Here is a 16,864-nt window from a genome sequence, read left to right as displayed (position 1 = left end):
AGACTGAAATAGCACTAGGGAATAGTGTATAGATGTTAAAAATAATATTTTAGAGAAATATTGATTCCCCTTGTCCTCAACCACACGACACTGGCACTAAATAACTTAAAATGATGTTATAGAACAGTATTTGCAGTTTTGCCTCCTTTATTTACTGGTGTATCATTGATTTTTCATTTCCTAACAAGTTTTCTTATTTAAAGCTATTTCTCTACTTGCTTATTTGAAATTTTCATGTATTTAAATGAGAGAAGGGCTATCACCATTTCTTCTTCAGGATTTTGCTTTGTAGGGATTTGATTCGGAAACTTGCCGAAGGTTCACTGATTCTGAAACCAGAGTCTGATGGAAGACATGCCGTGGTAGAATTAGACGATATTTCATCTTCACTAATTTTCTGCCTATCAACAAGTGACAGTTATTCACTAAAACATATTTTATAATGAATAAATATCTGTTCTTAGAAAATTTTGAAGACATTTATGGACACTAAAGTCATTTGAGAATGAGAATGCTTGGGATGCTTACTAACTATACAGAATGGGCAGCTACAGTTCTGCAGTCTCTCAGCACACTCATTTTATTTGGGGCAGTATAATCCTGAATTCCTGGTGAATCCTTTTTACGTGGTATCAATTACTTACGTGATGGTTTCTTTCTTGATCTTATATCATATCTTTCTTTCCCCATTACAGATGTCATATACTTTCCACCTAAAATTCTGACAACGGTTGGGTCTAATGTTTCTTTTCACTGTATCTATAAAAATGAAAAGAAGATCGTTTCCTCAAAAAAGATTGTTTGGTGGTTGAATTTAGCTGAGAAAATTCCTCAAAGCCAGTATGATGTTGTGGATGATCATATTAGCAAAGTTACTTTTCCCAACTTGAATGCAACCAAACCCCGAGGAAAGTTCACCTATGATGCAGTGTACTGCTGCAATGAGCAAGAGTGCCACCATCGCTATGCTGAGTTATATGTGATTGGTAAGAGCCCCAGGCTTGTCTTCTTTTTTTCCATGAGATACATTTTTATTATAGACTCTATCTTAGAGTCCCATTGAAGATGCTAAGGAAATTTTATTTTCATTAAAAAATGTTTTGGTGTTTTTGCTTTATAGTAATATTTTAATGTGTTTTAAATAGATGTCAATATCAATATATCATGTGAAACTGATGGGTACTTAACTAAAATGACTTGCAGATGGTCACCCAATGCAATCCAATCACTTGCAGGAAGCAATTTGCAGCTGAGGTATCATAGGTATGTATTATTTTTGTTATTTTATTTTTCTGTGGATATGGTGAGATAAACATTTCTTATAAAAATGTCATGATAGTGATAGTCTTGTAGGTTTATTCCTGAAAGAGGAAAGTAGAATATACTTAATTAGGAAATTTTTGAGGAGTTAAATAAATTGGTGATTCTTGAAAAAATTCACACACACAAAGTTGTAATTTGTTTTTACTTCAGATTATTTTTTCTGATGATCAGTTAATTCTCCACAATTGCTTTTAATGTGGGAAAATAATTAATATGTAGTTAATGAATGAAATCCCCAAAACTAATGTCTATACATCTTTAATTTGACTTGGAGAATTGACTAGAGGAAAATATGAAGGATTATAGAAGCCTCATATCATTTGCTGAAGATTAAGGTTTTAGAAAAAATTGGAGGTAGAGAGATTGTGAGAGACAATGTGAGTGGTTTTTATAAATAGGTAAGATTATTTTTTAATTGAACTACAGTTGATTTACAGTGTTGTGCTAGTTTCAAGTGTACTGCAAAGTGATTCAGTTATGCATATATATGTGTGTGTGTGTGTGTGTGTGTGTATTCTTTTTCAGATTCTTTTCATTAGAGGTTATTATAAGATGCTGAATATAGTTCTCTGTGCTACATAGTGAATCCTTGTTGTTTATCTATTTTATAAACAGTAGTATGTGTCTGTTAATCTCAAACTCCTAAATTATTTATTTCTTCCCTCCTTTCCCCTTTGGTAACCATAACTTTGTTTACTTCACAATGCTTAAGCTATTCTAGTAAAGAGTAATTTCATTTGTTTTTTACCCTTCTCTGTTTTAAAAAGAATTCAAGTTCATTGTCTTCCTATAATATTCTCCTTCTCTTTGTAAATGCTTTTATCTAAAATGTGTTGATTAGGACAAGATAGACATATTTTCACTTTTGTAATACTCTTTAGTAATTTTCAAGAATCTGTACTACTCTTAAACTCCCTGTCTCCATTTGTATCAGGACTTTCAGTTTTATAGCGTGTGCTCATTTATTCTTAAAATCTAAAGTTTCTACTTGAAAAACAAACCCATTTTCTCAAATAATGTGTTCTGATCTATTCCTACTGCTACCAATCTATTCTGACGTAGTATTAGAAAAAACGGGTCAATTTCTCCATCTCTCATGTGGGAATAATAGCTGTCTTTATCTTACTTGATATGAGTACTTTAAATCAATAGGATGTTCACTGTATACCACATTACTTTTGTAATCTCTTTACTTTCTTTCCATGACATTTTCAGCGGTGTGTGTGGATGACTGTTCTCTAAGCATTTTGAGTCATTTATCTTCCCTAGTATTTTCAGAAGAACCATGAAACTAGCTGCATATGCTTGGTCGAGTTTTTTTTTATCTCTCTAAGCTTTATTTTCCTAATCTGTACAATGGAACGAATAGTAGGACTTGAAGGGTTTCTGTGAGAATTAATAATATTTTATTTAATTATAATTAATTGATATGATTTCTTCTGGTAAACATTCAATAAATGTTTATATCTATCATAATGATAGTGATGCTAATCTTTGAATTCCAGGTGGACTGCTAATGTGCTTCTGTACCAGATGATGATTCCTCATCCCACTTTCTCATCTAACCTCACCCATCACAGTCTTGCACATATACAAACACATACACAAACTCACACATGGTTGTAATTTTGAGGAAATAGGAAGAAAAAGGTGTCACAAAAAATGGAAAATAAGGGACAGAAAAATATAGATTTTCCATTTTTATGTAACCTCCTTACTCCCATTCCTAAGGAAATAGTAACTGCTACTTTTAGCACTTAACTACTATACTTAAAGCAAATAATGGCAGAAGAGCTATTTCAAAGAAGAGGTGAAATGCTTTATATTCTTTAAGGTAGAGTGTTGATTGGGATGTAGTGATAAAAATATTTTCTTAATTTTCTTCTCTGAGAAAATAAGTGATATACCTGACTATACGCCTGAGTGCTCATTCGTGTCCAACTCTTTGCAACCCCATGGACTGGAGCCCACCAGGCTCCTCTGTCCATGGGATTCTTCAGGCAAGAATACTGGAGTGGGTGCCATTTCCTTCTCCAGGGTATTTCTGCACTGTCTCCTCTGCACTGGCAGGTGAAGTCTTTACCACTGGGGGTCACTTGGGAAGCTCATCTGACTATACGATCCATATATAAGTCAAGAATTGGTATTATTTTAATTATATTGCTTTGAACTAGAATATATTAGGGCCATGTCAATTAAGATATAATTTACTATCAGTTGTGTTTTCAATTTGTGGTAGAATTTAAAGTGCAAGGAATTTACCTTCCTTTCCATCTCAGGAATGTCCCATTATCATTTATGATCTTTATTTTAAAAATGTGATCACTGAGCTATATTGGCATAGCTTCCAAAGTGGTATAAGCCTTATCTCTAATTGGATCCTTCTCTCCTTATTAGAAAATTGTCATTTATTTCAATTGCATACCCACTTACTGTCAAGTGAAATATTTAATAAGCATTTTCTATTTTTATGGAAAGATTGTAATATAGCTGGGAATTAAAAAGTGCCTTTCCAGTAAGAACAACTACTTTTAGATGGAGCAAAAACTGTCTATTTTAAACAAGAAGTCTTCTCAGATATCTTATTGCTTTCATCATTGTTGTGTACTTATTGATTGTTTTTGTGTCTTTTAAGGAGCAGCCTTTACTGTTCTGATGTTCCATCTATTCATCCTGTATCTGAACCCAAAGATTGCCACTTGCAGAGAGATGGTTTTTATGAATGCATATTTCAGCCAATCTTTCTATTATCCGGCTATACAATGTGGATTAGAATTAATCACACGTTGGGCTCACTGGACTCTCCACCAACTTGTGTCCTTCCTGATTCTGTGGGTATGTCAAAAACTATATGTATGTCTTCATTTTTATTAGCAGATTTGGATTCAGACTGATTCAGGGTGACAGTTGAAATTTGCTACTTTCTGATCACACTAGATTAAAAAATTATTTTCCTATTTTCAGTGGGATTGAAAAGATAATCAGCCTTAGACAATTTTACAATTTTTATTTTACTTGTAGCACAATTTTAGCAATAGGAATATGTTTAGCACATAATTTGCTGAGTTATATCAGTTACTGGGTTTGAAATTTGGTACTAATATTATTCTAAATAATACACTATTTTATGTTTTTTCTGAATATATATATGACAGCATCTGATGTTTTTAATCTAAAAGTTTAATTTGGATATTCTGATGGTTTTTGAAATCTGAGTAGTCATGACTCAAGGCTTTAATTTGTAAGGCTGGGTAGGAAGCAGAAGGATTCAAAATAACTCAAGTGAAATAAAGAGAAAATAATCAAGATGATGACATCCATCATAGTATTTTAAAAAGATATTTTAATTTCGAAGGACAAAGAGAACCCTTGGAAATTTTGGTATATTGCTCTAAGTATCACTGTGAAATCTTTGAAAAATGGCCCACTTATGATTGTCCGGCAAAGACAGAAGAGTATCTTTTGATGCTGTATACTATTTTGTTGGGAAATTATACCAAAAATTAATATTAGTCCATTGTATTTTCAGATAATTAATACATATCTGACTTGAAATCTAAATTTTGTTAGATATAGGATGAAATTGTCATAATCAAAAAAAATTTTCTTTCAATATGAAGTCCCAATTAATTGATCTGCCCTCTTCAGGCCTCTCACTAGTTTGGTTCCATTTTAAGTGATTTTATTGTAAGGAGTACTTCTCTGATACTAAATATCCTAGGATAGCAAAGAGTTCTTCTACATCCCTTCCCACAAACATGCACAGATACACCCTCACATCTATTATGTGACAACTGCAGCTTGGATTCAGTTTGATATCTGAACAATATTTGATGTTACTCTTTTCAGTACTAATATAAGGCATTTAAATTGGACTTATATTGCCTACTAAATATTAGAAGACACTGTGAAAATTCAACTTTGGGAATGACAGCTCCGCATTTTACTAGCTTTGTTAACTTGGGCTAGTTGCTTAAATGCTCCGAGACTATTTAATCATCTATAAAATGTGGAAAACTCCTTCTACTTCCCTAAGGTCGGTATTCTGGGGATCACATGAACTATTGTACTTCAGATCATTCCTTGTACAAACTAGGCATTCGTGGAATATATAGATGTGATGTCCATATGATTCAGTCAAGTGCAATCACAGATTTAATGCCTTAGGGTCTTTTGGAAGCTCATACTTCCTTTCTTGAGGAGGAATTATTAATACCTTTTCAAAAGGTAAAAAATTTGTCATCATACTTGTTGGTGAAGAATGTCTTCTTGGCATTTGAGGAATTGAATAAGCATGAGATATTGAGTAATAATAAAACAAAGTTTAGGAGTTTTGGTTATCCACAGTCTGAAGAAGTATTGTTGATGAAGTCTGGAGCTTCAAAGGTTGACACTATTGTGGTTATGCTTTGAGATATTAGTTCCCAAATACACTGAGTTTGAGTATTGTCTTTTACTATTTTTTAAAAAAGCTCTTGCCATCTGGTCCTCTTTGCCTTTGTTTCTACCTTTAAAAAGCTTATTTTCCTCAGACTGTGAGAACCAAGGCTTTACTCTGCAAGACTACCTCTGACCTTAACTAGAAATACCTTTTAACAAACAGTAGAAAAGTTTGAAACCACATGTGTGGAAACGGATGCACTGTATAGTTTTTTGCTTTTAGTTAAAGTTCTATATAGAACAGAGTTTGCTATTAAATTTCTTATGAGTTCAGTATGGTATCTTTTGCATGCAAAGACAATAGCTCCATTTCTAATCAGGTCTTACTATTAATGTGCAGAGTGACATGGACAATGAAATGACCTTTTTTCAATCAATAGCTCTATTTGCAAAATAGACAATCTCTTTCTTATGTATCACATAGAGTTATAGGGGATAAAATTAGACAATGAATAAGAAAATTATGAGAAAGAGATGTTGCTTTATAAATAGAAGGTATGGAAGATTATTGTTGCTAAGTCATGTCTGACTCTTTATGACCCTATGGACTGTAACCTGCCAGGCTCCTCTGTCCATGGCATTTCTCAGGCAAGAATACTGAATTGGGTTGCCATTTCCTTCTCCAGGGTATCTTCCTGACCCAGGGATCAAACTCACATCTCCTGCTTGTTAGGTGGATTCTTTACCACTGAGCCTCCTGGGAAGCCCAGTGGAAGATTATAAAATCATAATAACATTTAAAAACATTGTTACTGTTTAAATTACTGTTACATAATACTTTAAATTTTTTTCCAGTGAAACCACTGCCTCCATCCAGTGTGAGAGCAGAAATTACTGGAAAAATTGGATTATTGAAAATATCTTGGGAAAAGCCAGTCTTTCCAGAGAATAATCTTCAGTTCCAGATTCGCTATGGTTTAAGTGGAAAACAAGTACAATGGAAGGTATTTTTTACCTGGAAATTTCTTCAACTTGCCTCACTAAATATTATTTCTTATAACTGTTTAAGAATTTTATTGCATAAGCTTCATTTTACTGGCATAAAAATACATCCTCCTGTGTTCTCTAGTTCTTTTTGTTAAATTTTTGTTGTTGTTCAGCCGCTCAATCATGTCCAACTCTTTGCGATCCCACTGACTGCAGCACAACAGGCTTCCCTGTCTTCCACTATCTCCCAGTTTGCCTAAGTTCTATCCATTGAGCTGCTAACCCTTTCAACGAATGAAATGTCTTGTGATTGATCATTTCCCAAGGTGTGTTTTATAGAATATTGATCCCATAAAATGTTTCTTGAACAAAGATCACATTAAATAAAGTTTACAAACCTTGCATCACTACATGTCCCTAGTGTAGCATCATGATACTTTGCATGTTAAAGATTTGGAGAAGTCTTGAATTTAAGAGACATTTGTGACTTTATTTCATTCTGTTTCTCAAACTCGTTTTACCAAGGAATCTTTTTCCCTCTAACACACATGTTCCATGGAACACATTTTGGAAGCTGCTTTTATCGAACAACCAGAATGAAACCACAGTGGCAAGTGAATATATGAAACATTTTGTTTTGGTTTCCTGACAGCAGCCTGAAAAACCTAGAAATAACAGGAGCTCCTGTTATATCTAGATCACAGTGATTTCAGCTGAATGTGACAGTTTACCTACTTACTAAAGAGACTGAATATCAGATAGGCCTTATACAGTAGGCCCTATCTAACCACTAGGTTAAAATTATTAAAAGTCTGTGGACAGAGGTTAGCAATAGGGTAAGAGGGTGATTGGGAAGTGAGGTTGCAAGAGAACTCTTGTCCTAGTCTTGTCGTGAGATGGAAATAACAAGATGGCTAAGGCAATCCGTAACTTGAAGGAACTCACATTGCGAGCCTAGTAAATGTCTAAAGTCAGAAAACACAAAGTCAGTTCTCTCTTAGTTTTGGAATAGTGTTAGAGTTTAAAATAAAATGCACCTCAGGGTCTTTTAGCTACATATGTGTTAATAATGATCAATCTAATGATTTGACTTGTTTTACAGATGTTTGAGGTATATGATGCAAAATTAAAATCTGCCAGTCTCCCAGTGCCAGACCTCTGTGCAGTCTATACTGTCCAGGTGCGCTGTAAGAGGCTAGATGGACTGGGATATTGGAGTAATTGGAGCACTCCAGCCCACACAGTTGTCATGGATGTGAAAGGTCTGTAGAGATTTTGTGAAGTGCCTTAAAAATGCCTAAGTGTATGCTTCAAATATGACTGAAAGATAATCCTTCTAAGATCATATGTAAAACATAGGCTCCTTGCCATTTTGCAGTTCCTATCAGAGGACCTGAATTTTGGAGAATAATTAGTGAAGACACCACTAAAAAAGAGAGAAATGTCACTTTGCTTTGGAAGGTATTCCTGATTTTCATGTTATTTAAACTTTTACTTTTATATCTTGAAAGATTTGCTTCATTGTAAAAAGATTTACTCAATAATACCATCTTTATAAACTTTGCAACCCACATTTTTTTCCGTTTGAAGATGTTGATTATAGAGAGCCGAGATGTGGAGTGAAGGAAGCACTGATCTGGAGTTTGGAGACTTTAATTCTGTTTTTTGTTGACATGGTGTAGTTAATCAGTGTTATTTTGAGAGTCACTTAGACCTTTCACCCTCAGTTTCCTCATCTCTATCAACATAAGATTGGACTGGATAATATCTAGTGTTCCTTCAAGTCCAAAAAATTCTGTTAGAGTTTAATCCTAACCTGAGTAAACGTGGCCTTCCCTACATACCTCAAGGACATTGAGATTGTTCTTTCTGTATGATGGCAAATATACAGCAGATATTTCTAAAAACAATGAGTATAGAATTTAGCAATTTTGAAAGCATTCTTTCTCCCAAATTAATTGATTTCTGTCCCAAGTGAATGTATTTATTTTTGTTAGAATTTTCAGGGGATACAAACATTCAATCCTTACAAACATCATTTGTCATTAGGGAAATCCATACTGGAACAACAATGAGATACACTACATACTTTTTAGAATGGTTAAAATCCAAAAAACTCACATAAATTGTTGACTAGAATGTGAAGCAACAGGAACTTTTATTCTTTGCTGGTGGTAATGCATAATTGTACAGCCACTTTGGAATATAGTTTGATAGATTCTAATTGAAAAACCTTTTGTACTTTCATATAATGGAATAATGTCTATGTGTGCTAAGTCGCTAGAGTCCTGTCTGACTCTTTGTAACCTATGGACTGTAGCCCACCAGACTCCTCTCTTCATGGGATTCTCTAGGAAAGAATGAGTTGAGTGGGTTGCCGTGCCCTCCTCCAGGGGATCTTCCTGACTCAGGGATCAAACCTGCATTTCTTACCATTGACAGGCAGGTTCTTTACTACTAGTGCTGCCTGGGAATAATATTCAGTGATAAAAAGAATATAAAGCCACAGAAGGTATGGATGAGTCTTAAATGAATGTTGCTAAGTGCTAGAAGCCTGTGTAAAGGGCTACATTATGATTCCACTTAGATGACATTCAAGAAAAGATAGATGTAACTATAGAAACAGCAAAAAGATCAATGGTTTCCAGCTGTTTGGTTGATAGGGATAGGTTTGAATGGGTGAAGAACAGGGGATTTTTTATGACGGTGAAACTATTTGGTATAATATTGTCCTAGTGAGTACATAGCCTTATGTATTTCTCAAAATTCATAAATCCTTATAAAAAGAAAACTTTAATGTATGCAAATTAAAGATAAATTGTTAGGAGGTTGGAGAATCCTAGGATGGAGTTCAGGCTGCAACAAGAGAATCTAACTGTACTACAAGTGTATGAAACAACCTTACTGAAGGAGTTGGGCAAAAAAGGTCCAGGCCTAAGTAACCTTTTTAATGAGTAGATTCTTAAGAATAAAGTCAAAAGGAACTGTACATAACCATTGTATTCTAGTTGGTAAGTCATTTTTCTCACAAGGTATGGGTTAACAGTTTTGGTATTATTAGATATATAAATTGGAATTGAACAATTAAGTATTGGATGATGGGTGGTAAGAAGGACTCAAGTTTGTTACTGTTGAATTGATTATAGATAAGCAAAGAATGATCCATGTGGTAATGGATTAGGGTATGAATTCATGTTTAGCTTAATGTGGATACAGATAGATTCACTTAGAAATTTTCAGTGGGAAGAACCTCCAACCAAGAATACTCTACCCAGCAAGACTCTTGTTCAGATTTAATGGAGAAATCAAAAGCTTTCCAGGCAAGCAAAGGTTCAGAGAATTCAGCACTATCAAGTCAGCTTTATAACAAATGATAAAAGAGGTTCTCTAGACAGGAAACACAAGTGAAGGAAAAGACCTACACAAAATATAAGCCCTAAACAATTAAGAAAATGGTAATAGATCATACGTATCAATAATTACCTTAATGTAAATGGATTAAATGCACCAACCAAAAGACATAAACTGGCTGGGCGGATGAAAACATATGCATGCATGCACTTCCACTTACCATATCACTCTACTTAATCCCCTAAATTGTATGTGATTATTTTATATTGTTAGGTTAATTATGTTTCCATTACAGCTTATAATTATAGTTCTCTTTTATCTTTTGTGTGGCTATTGATTGAGAAATTTTCGTAGATATGTGTGTATATAGATATAGTACACACACATGCATTTCCTTAATCTGTCAGCTGAGAAAGCCATATTCTGATAGTAAGCAACATTCTCAGATTTGTTTCTAATACTGTTCTCCAATAAAGAAACTAAGGCTCTGTGAAAAAATGCTTGGTAATAGGTCTGGGGCAGGAAATACACAAGATGAGCCTAGAGCAACTTCCAGGACTAGATAGTAAAGAAGTTTATCATCAATTTTACTTGAGGGTTTCAAAAGTAAGCATTTGTATATGAAAACTGACAGATTGTTTAAAAACAAAATGCAACATTTGTATGATTTTTCATTTATTTCTTGCTGTGCTGTGCTTAATTGCTTAGTGGTGTCCAACTCTTTGTGACCCCATGGACTGTAGCCTGCCAGGCTCCTCTGTCCATGGGGATTCTCCAGGCAAGGAGTGGGTTGCCATGCCTTCCTCCAGGGGACCTTCCCAACCCAGGGATTGAACCCAGGTCTCCTGTGTTTCAGACGAATACTTTACCGTCCAAGCCACCAGGGAAGCCCTTATTTTTTGCAGTGGCTGCTAATATCTTCTCACCACCTACCCAGCTTCTTCCAATACTTGCAGCGCTATAGTTATGTGTGTTTGTATTTATGTTTCTCAATTTCTCACTTAGAAGAAGAATCTCAATGACAAAAAAAATGAGAAGCACTGCTCTAGTCTGTTGTATAGTGACAAGCTTTCTAAAGGTTGACAGGGTATTAGTAGCACTTAAATCTTACCTGAAACAGGTGAAGGTGGTGGGGAAAGTGGAATGTATTGTTATGCTGTGTAGGATGGGAGGATAGAATTGTACTAAGAATGTATTTTACACTGGCATCTCAGTGACCTGGTATGATTTTTTTAACTACAGGAGAGACGGTCTGGGGTGCCTTGTACACTGTCCTGATGCTGTCTATGACTTGTAGGGTCAGCATGTCATGGGAAGAAAAAAAATGACCAGTCTTACTAAGATTAATAGAAGTGATTAATTTCATTTTAGCTCTTTCTCGTTGCTGCTTTACAGAAACAGAGGGTTATTCCTTTTTTTTTGCTTTTTAGATGAAGAAACTCTCAACTCCCTATTAGAAAAGTATCCTGTTTATATCCATACTTCATTATCTTCAAATGATTTATTCTCTGAGTCTTAAAGAAAAAAAAAAACATAAGGAGAAAACAAGTTTCCGATGTTCCATAGTCACCCAGACAGCTTCAGGGAGACTGTCAGAGCAGCCCACACCTCAGCCTTGAATTCATCAGGGCTTGCTCTGGTCTGGCCCCTGCCTACCAGTGGGAAATGTTTAATTGGAGTTCTAGGAGCTCAGCTGGTATAAAAGCACTGTAGCCCTTCACCTAATCAACTTTTGTGTTTACTGTAGCCCCTGATGAAAAATGACTCACTGTGCAGTGTAAGAAGATATGTGGTGAAACATCATACTTCCCACAATGGAACGTGGTCGGAAGATGTGGGAAATCACACTAAACTCACTTTCCTTTGGACAGAGCAAGCACATTCTGTTACGGTTCTGGCCATCAATTCAATTGGTGCTTCTTCTGCAAATTTTAATTTAACATTCTCATGGTCTATCAGCAAAGGTAAGAAAAGGTATAGGGTATTAAACCTGTGCTCCTTTTAATATTTAATCTTTGCAAACCCCTCGCATTCTAAATGATCTTCCAAGAAGCCTATGATTCTCTGAATCAGTCTCTTTTTTTACCTTTTATCTCTGCTTTGTCTAAAAAATAATGTAAGAGTATATCCTGATTATGTGATGTGGTCCTTGGCTTTTCACGTGGTAGAACGTGGTAGAACATTGTTGAAATCATACTATAATAAATGTGAATGTTCTGATAAATCTAATACTTAAAACTTCTGGGCCAGTGCAGGTTGTAGGTGAATAAATCTCTCTCTGTCTCTTTATATATGTATATACATATGCATATAATGTGTCCATATATATACACACACATATATTACTAGATAAAATACACATGTGTGTGTCATATATACTACCTATATGTATGTGATAGTATAACATTAGATAGGTACAAGTAATTGCTTAGATTTGAAAATAACTTGTATTTTATTTAATATGTGATGAACCCTCTTTTATTAATTTTGATATATTTGATTAATCAAGGAATTAAGAACCACTTTATATAGGAGCTTGTAGCTTGTATGGTATATTCAAAGTACAATTTTTAATGAAAAATTAAAATTTCACTTCCCTCTACTAATCATGTACCTTCCTGAAATATTTGCTTATTGCTTTACTTAGATGTGTCCTATCATTTATTTAAATCTCAGAATACTTTCTACCTTTTCTAGAGTATTTTATATCCTGCCTTGTATTGTGATTACTTGTGTACATATAGTGTAAACTTTATGTAAGTTTCACAGCATTTGCACTGTATTTTACACTAAAAATATTCTCAATCAGTATGTTCTATTAATAGAAATGTTTGTTTAATGCTGCACCATGCTAGGTGGTAGAAATTCCAATGTGGGTAAAATTATAATGGTCTCACAGAGTTCAACAGATGAGACAGATTTTAATCAAATAATCATATAAGTTAATGCCTATTTACAAACTGAGATGTATGTTCCTAGGAAAGAAATATAATTTTATAAAATAAAAAAAATAGGAGCCTAAACCAGTATTGAAGTTCAGAGAAGTTTTCTTGAGGATGCGGTATAGGAATTGAACTTCCATCAAAAGTGGGAAGAAGTGCTCCCCTGAGAGAGGAACTGTCTGACCAAAAATCCTGCAGCCTAGGAGAGGACTTGGAGGAGGATTGCTAGGGGCGTGTGTGTGTGTGTGTGTGTGTGTGTGTGTGTGTGTGCGTGCGTGCGGGCAGAAAAGCCAGCAGATGTGCTGAGACATGGCCCTTAGGGCATTGTGGGCATGATGAAAATTTTGTCCTCACTTGTGGAAGTCTGGAGGCTTTGCAGTGGAACTCTGTGCAGAGGGTGTTAAAATGATTAGTTTTGTGCTTTGAAAGCATGATTCCATCAGTGGGAGAGAAGAGTTGGGGGGAGTTAGGATGATTAATAGGCTTGTACATTACTACAGAAGAGAACATCTTATGACCATATCCAAAAATCTCTTTTTTGGATTTTAGGTCGAATCTTATTTATCAATAGCATGTATTTGCACATCTCTCTGCTTATATGACTTCTGTGATACAAAAATAATTGCCATGTTTTATATTTATTTGTGTAAATATCTGCCTTCTCTTCCTTCTTCCTTTTTCACTAGGTTGTAAACTCTAAAGGCAGTTTGGAGATTTTCATTAATGTTGAAGTTAAAAGTAAATTTCCTTCTTTCCCCTCAGTAAATATCGTGCAGTCACTCAGTGCTTACCCCTTAAACAGCAGTTGTGTAATTCTTTCCTGGACGCTCTCACCCAGTGATTACAACCTGATGTATTTTATTCTTGAGTGGAAAATTCTGAATGAAGACAGTGAAATTAAATGGCTTAGAATCCCTTCCTCTCTTAAGAAGTATTATGTCCATGGTAAGCTTACTGTATTTTGATAAGTTTTTCCTATGGGTTAATATGACCCTACAGATTATTAATTCAAATAACACAGTCAGTTAATGAAAACTTCAAAAATATAGATAATGCATCTTACTACCTTTAATTCTGTCACCTTGTCACCAGCATTTAATTCTATTTCATTGGTTTTTTACTTAAATATTTATAGTTGTAATCATATTGTATCATTTATAACTTTTCTTCTGGTTGGTTCCTTTGATATATCACAAACATGTTTCTATTTTATCCCCAATCCTTTAACCATTGTTAATGATTATATAGCATTTTACTACAAAATATACTTAAACCATTTATTTGAGAACATTTATGTTGCTTCCAGTTTAATCTTTTTTAAAAAAATGAGTTTTAATGGCTTTTGATATCTCCTGCCAAATTGTTTTCCCAAATTGTATACCAACTTAGGATGCCACTAGCAATGAGTAGGAGGGCCAGGCTAGAGGTCTGATTAATAATTTCCCAAAAGTAGACCAGTTACCCTGTAAGGTGATTAAAGTACAAAATGTAAGTGCACAGTACAGAATCTCCAAGTCTGAGGAAGCTTTGAGCAGGCAAGCGAAGGATTGCTATAGTACTATTTACAATGTCATCCCAAAGGATCATACTTTTCATTCCAGAGACCCTAGAATTTAGCATCAGAGTAAAGAGAAACAAATGACTGATGGAGAGCTAAATTCAGTTCATTATTACCATTGTCTAGGTGGTTACTCTGTGCTTCAAAGGGATTTATCTCTCATGGAGTAATATTTGTGTGTCATTAGCATTTGTGAAAATGATAGATCACCAATAGATCCATTTTGAGCTTTGCTATGGAGATGGCCATTTTCCATAGATCTAGACACTTGGATATGTACAAAGATTCCTGGTCCCCATTCCCAAGTTCTTTACATAGGATCTCCTAAGACTTTAATCTCCCAACTCCCTTGAATAGGGAAGCTGAGTAAACTGAATTCCTATGGAAAGGGAATATTGCTGGCTTTGATCTTGTGGGAAAAGAGGGAGAGCAGATTGTCCTGGAAAGGGAAATGGAACAGCTCATACTCCCCGAACTTGAACAAACTGACTGTCGCTGGAACATGCCTTTGAAAAATTGCAATTTTCTGTCTCTGGGTAAGATTTTTAAAACATTATTTGGAAAATTTTTGGTGTTACTAGGAGAATTCAGAGTGCTCAGATTGTCTTTGAAACTCCTCAATTATATTTCAGTCCATAGATAGCAGTCATCAGTTTTCAATCCAATTTCAATCCATAGATCATCAGTTTTATGTGCATGAAAATATGAGTCACTTAAAACTTTTATGTAGATTTCACTCATTAATATTAATTCAGTAGGGATGACTCTTTAAAATATTTTTTTCTCCTCAGATCATTTTATCCCCATTGAGAAGTATCAGTTCAGTCTTTACCCAATATTTATGGAAGGAGTAGGGAAACCGAAGATAATTGATAGTTTTGCTCAAGGTAAAAATTTTTACTTTTAGTTTCCTTTTACACAGATATGTGGCTTCTTTCTTAGTTAGCAATAATGCTGCCATCTGATTATTCTCTTTCTGATGGAATCATGGAAGAGCCCAGAGTCTTCTATAGATGTGTCATGGGTGACTGTGTTAAGGGTATATGGTCACATGGTGTCATTAAGAATAATCAGGCATGATATTGTGCTCTTGTTATTGTAAGTAACACTTTCAGTCTCAAATTGGGTAGAAAGTTGATTGTTGTTTGGTCGCTAAGTTGTCTCCAACTCTTTGCAACCCCATGGACTGCATCATGCCAGGCTTCCCTGTCCTTCACTATCTCCCAAAGTTTGCTCAAATTCATGTCCATTGAGTCAGTGATGCCATTCAATCATCTCATCCTGTTACCCCCTTCTTCTCTTGCTGTCAGTCTTTCCCAGCGTCAGAGTCTTTTCCAGTGAGTCTGCTCTTCACATCAGAAAATTGATGGAAACAAAAATGGAAATACCCATCTATGCCACAAAATATATCATCACAAAGGTTAATTGAAAAAATATTAATTTGCTGCACAATTAATATAAGCACACCTACCCCGAACAATAAACTTTGACATACTTATGGAATCTTTAAATTTTCATCATCTTCTAAAGGAAAATTTTTTGAAAATAAAACTGGAGAGACAGTTATAGAAAAAATTTCACTGGGTGTCATATTTCTGATTCATCTTACTGTACTTGGAGCGGGAACACTTTGATTTTACTATTATTTTTCAAGTTGTTTTAAAATCTAAGCGACCCAATAATGAAGTTTCAAGAGAGAAATATTTTACTTCGTTTTAGAAGTAAAATAATTATATAACTTCATTCATGTATTGTTCAACAAATATATATTGAACACTGTTCTAAGCATTGGGGATTGAATATTGAACATCAATCTGTGCCCTACATGGAGCTTAAACTCCAGTACTCAAATGACAGATGATAAACAAATAATATAGTGTCATATAGAAATAAGTATATGAAATACAAATAAAAGTAAAATGAAGAGATAGAGTTAAAATGTGGTGCTTTAGTGTGTGTGTTAGTCGCTCAGTCATGTCCTACTCTTTGTGACCCCATGGACTTTAGCCCACCAGGCTTCTCTGTCCATGGAATTTTCTAGGCAAGAATACTGGAGTGGGTTGCTGTTTCCTTCTCCAAGGGATCTTCCCAATTCAGGAATTGAATCCAGGTCTACCCTGCAGGCTTATTCTTTACTGTCTGAGCAGTAATGATGGCCAAAAATGATGGTCTTTTTCTCTAAGAAGGTGATAAGTCCTGCAAGGACAAAGGGGAAGAACATTTGAGCAAGGGGACAGCAAGTGCAAAGACCCTGAAGAGTGAGCATGCTTGGTGGTCCAAGAAGCAACAAAGAAGTCAATGTGTCTGAAGTGAGCAAGATAGA

The 16,864-nt window shown here is 34.9% G+C and overlaps 1 protein-coding gene across 7 annotated transcripts in view; it reads left to right on the top strand.

The window, feature by feature from the left end:
* LEPR (leptin receptor) overlaps window positions 1-16,864 on the top strand; it is a 93,126-nt gene that overhangs the window by 59,225 nt on the left and 17,037 nt on the right. For 6 of the 7 annotated variants that reach the window (XM_070468018.1, XM_070468015.1, XM_020877743.2 and 3 more), the window contains 9 exons: window positions 696-986; window positions 1,146-1,263; window positions 3,959-4,158; window positions 6,559-6,707; window positions 7,793-7,952; window positions 8,069-8,151; window positions 11,789-12,005; window positions 13,746-13,928; window positions 15,333-15,428. In XM_070468018.1, the coding sequence (XP_070324119.1) occupies window positions 696-986; window positions 1,146-1,263; window positions 3,959-4,158; window positions 6,559-6,707; window positions 7,793-7,952; window positions 8,069-8,151; window positions 11,789-12,005; window positions 13,746-13,928; window positions 15,333-15,428 (1,497 nt within the window). The remainder of the gene's footprint in view (window positions 1-695; window positions 987-1,145; window positions 1,264-3,958; window positions 4,159-6,558; window positions 6,708-7,792; window positions 7,953-8,068; window positions 8,152-11,788; window positions 12,006-13,745; window positions 13,929-15,332; window positions 15,429-16,864) is intronic. The other variant, XM_070468019.1, reaches the window with a different exon arrangement.

Source organism: Odocoileus virginianus, chromosome 5 (assembly GCF_023699985.2).
Source record: "Odocoileus virginianus isolate 20LAN1187 ecotype Illinois chromosome 5, Ovbor_1.2, whole genome shotgun sequence".
NCBI lineage: Eukaryota > Metazoa > Chordata > Mammalia > Artiodactyla > Cervidae > Odocoileus > Odocoileus virginianus.
This window is presented reverse-complemented; position numbering and strand designations above follow the sequence as displayed.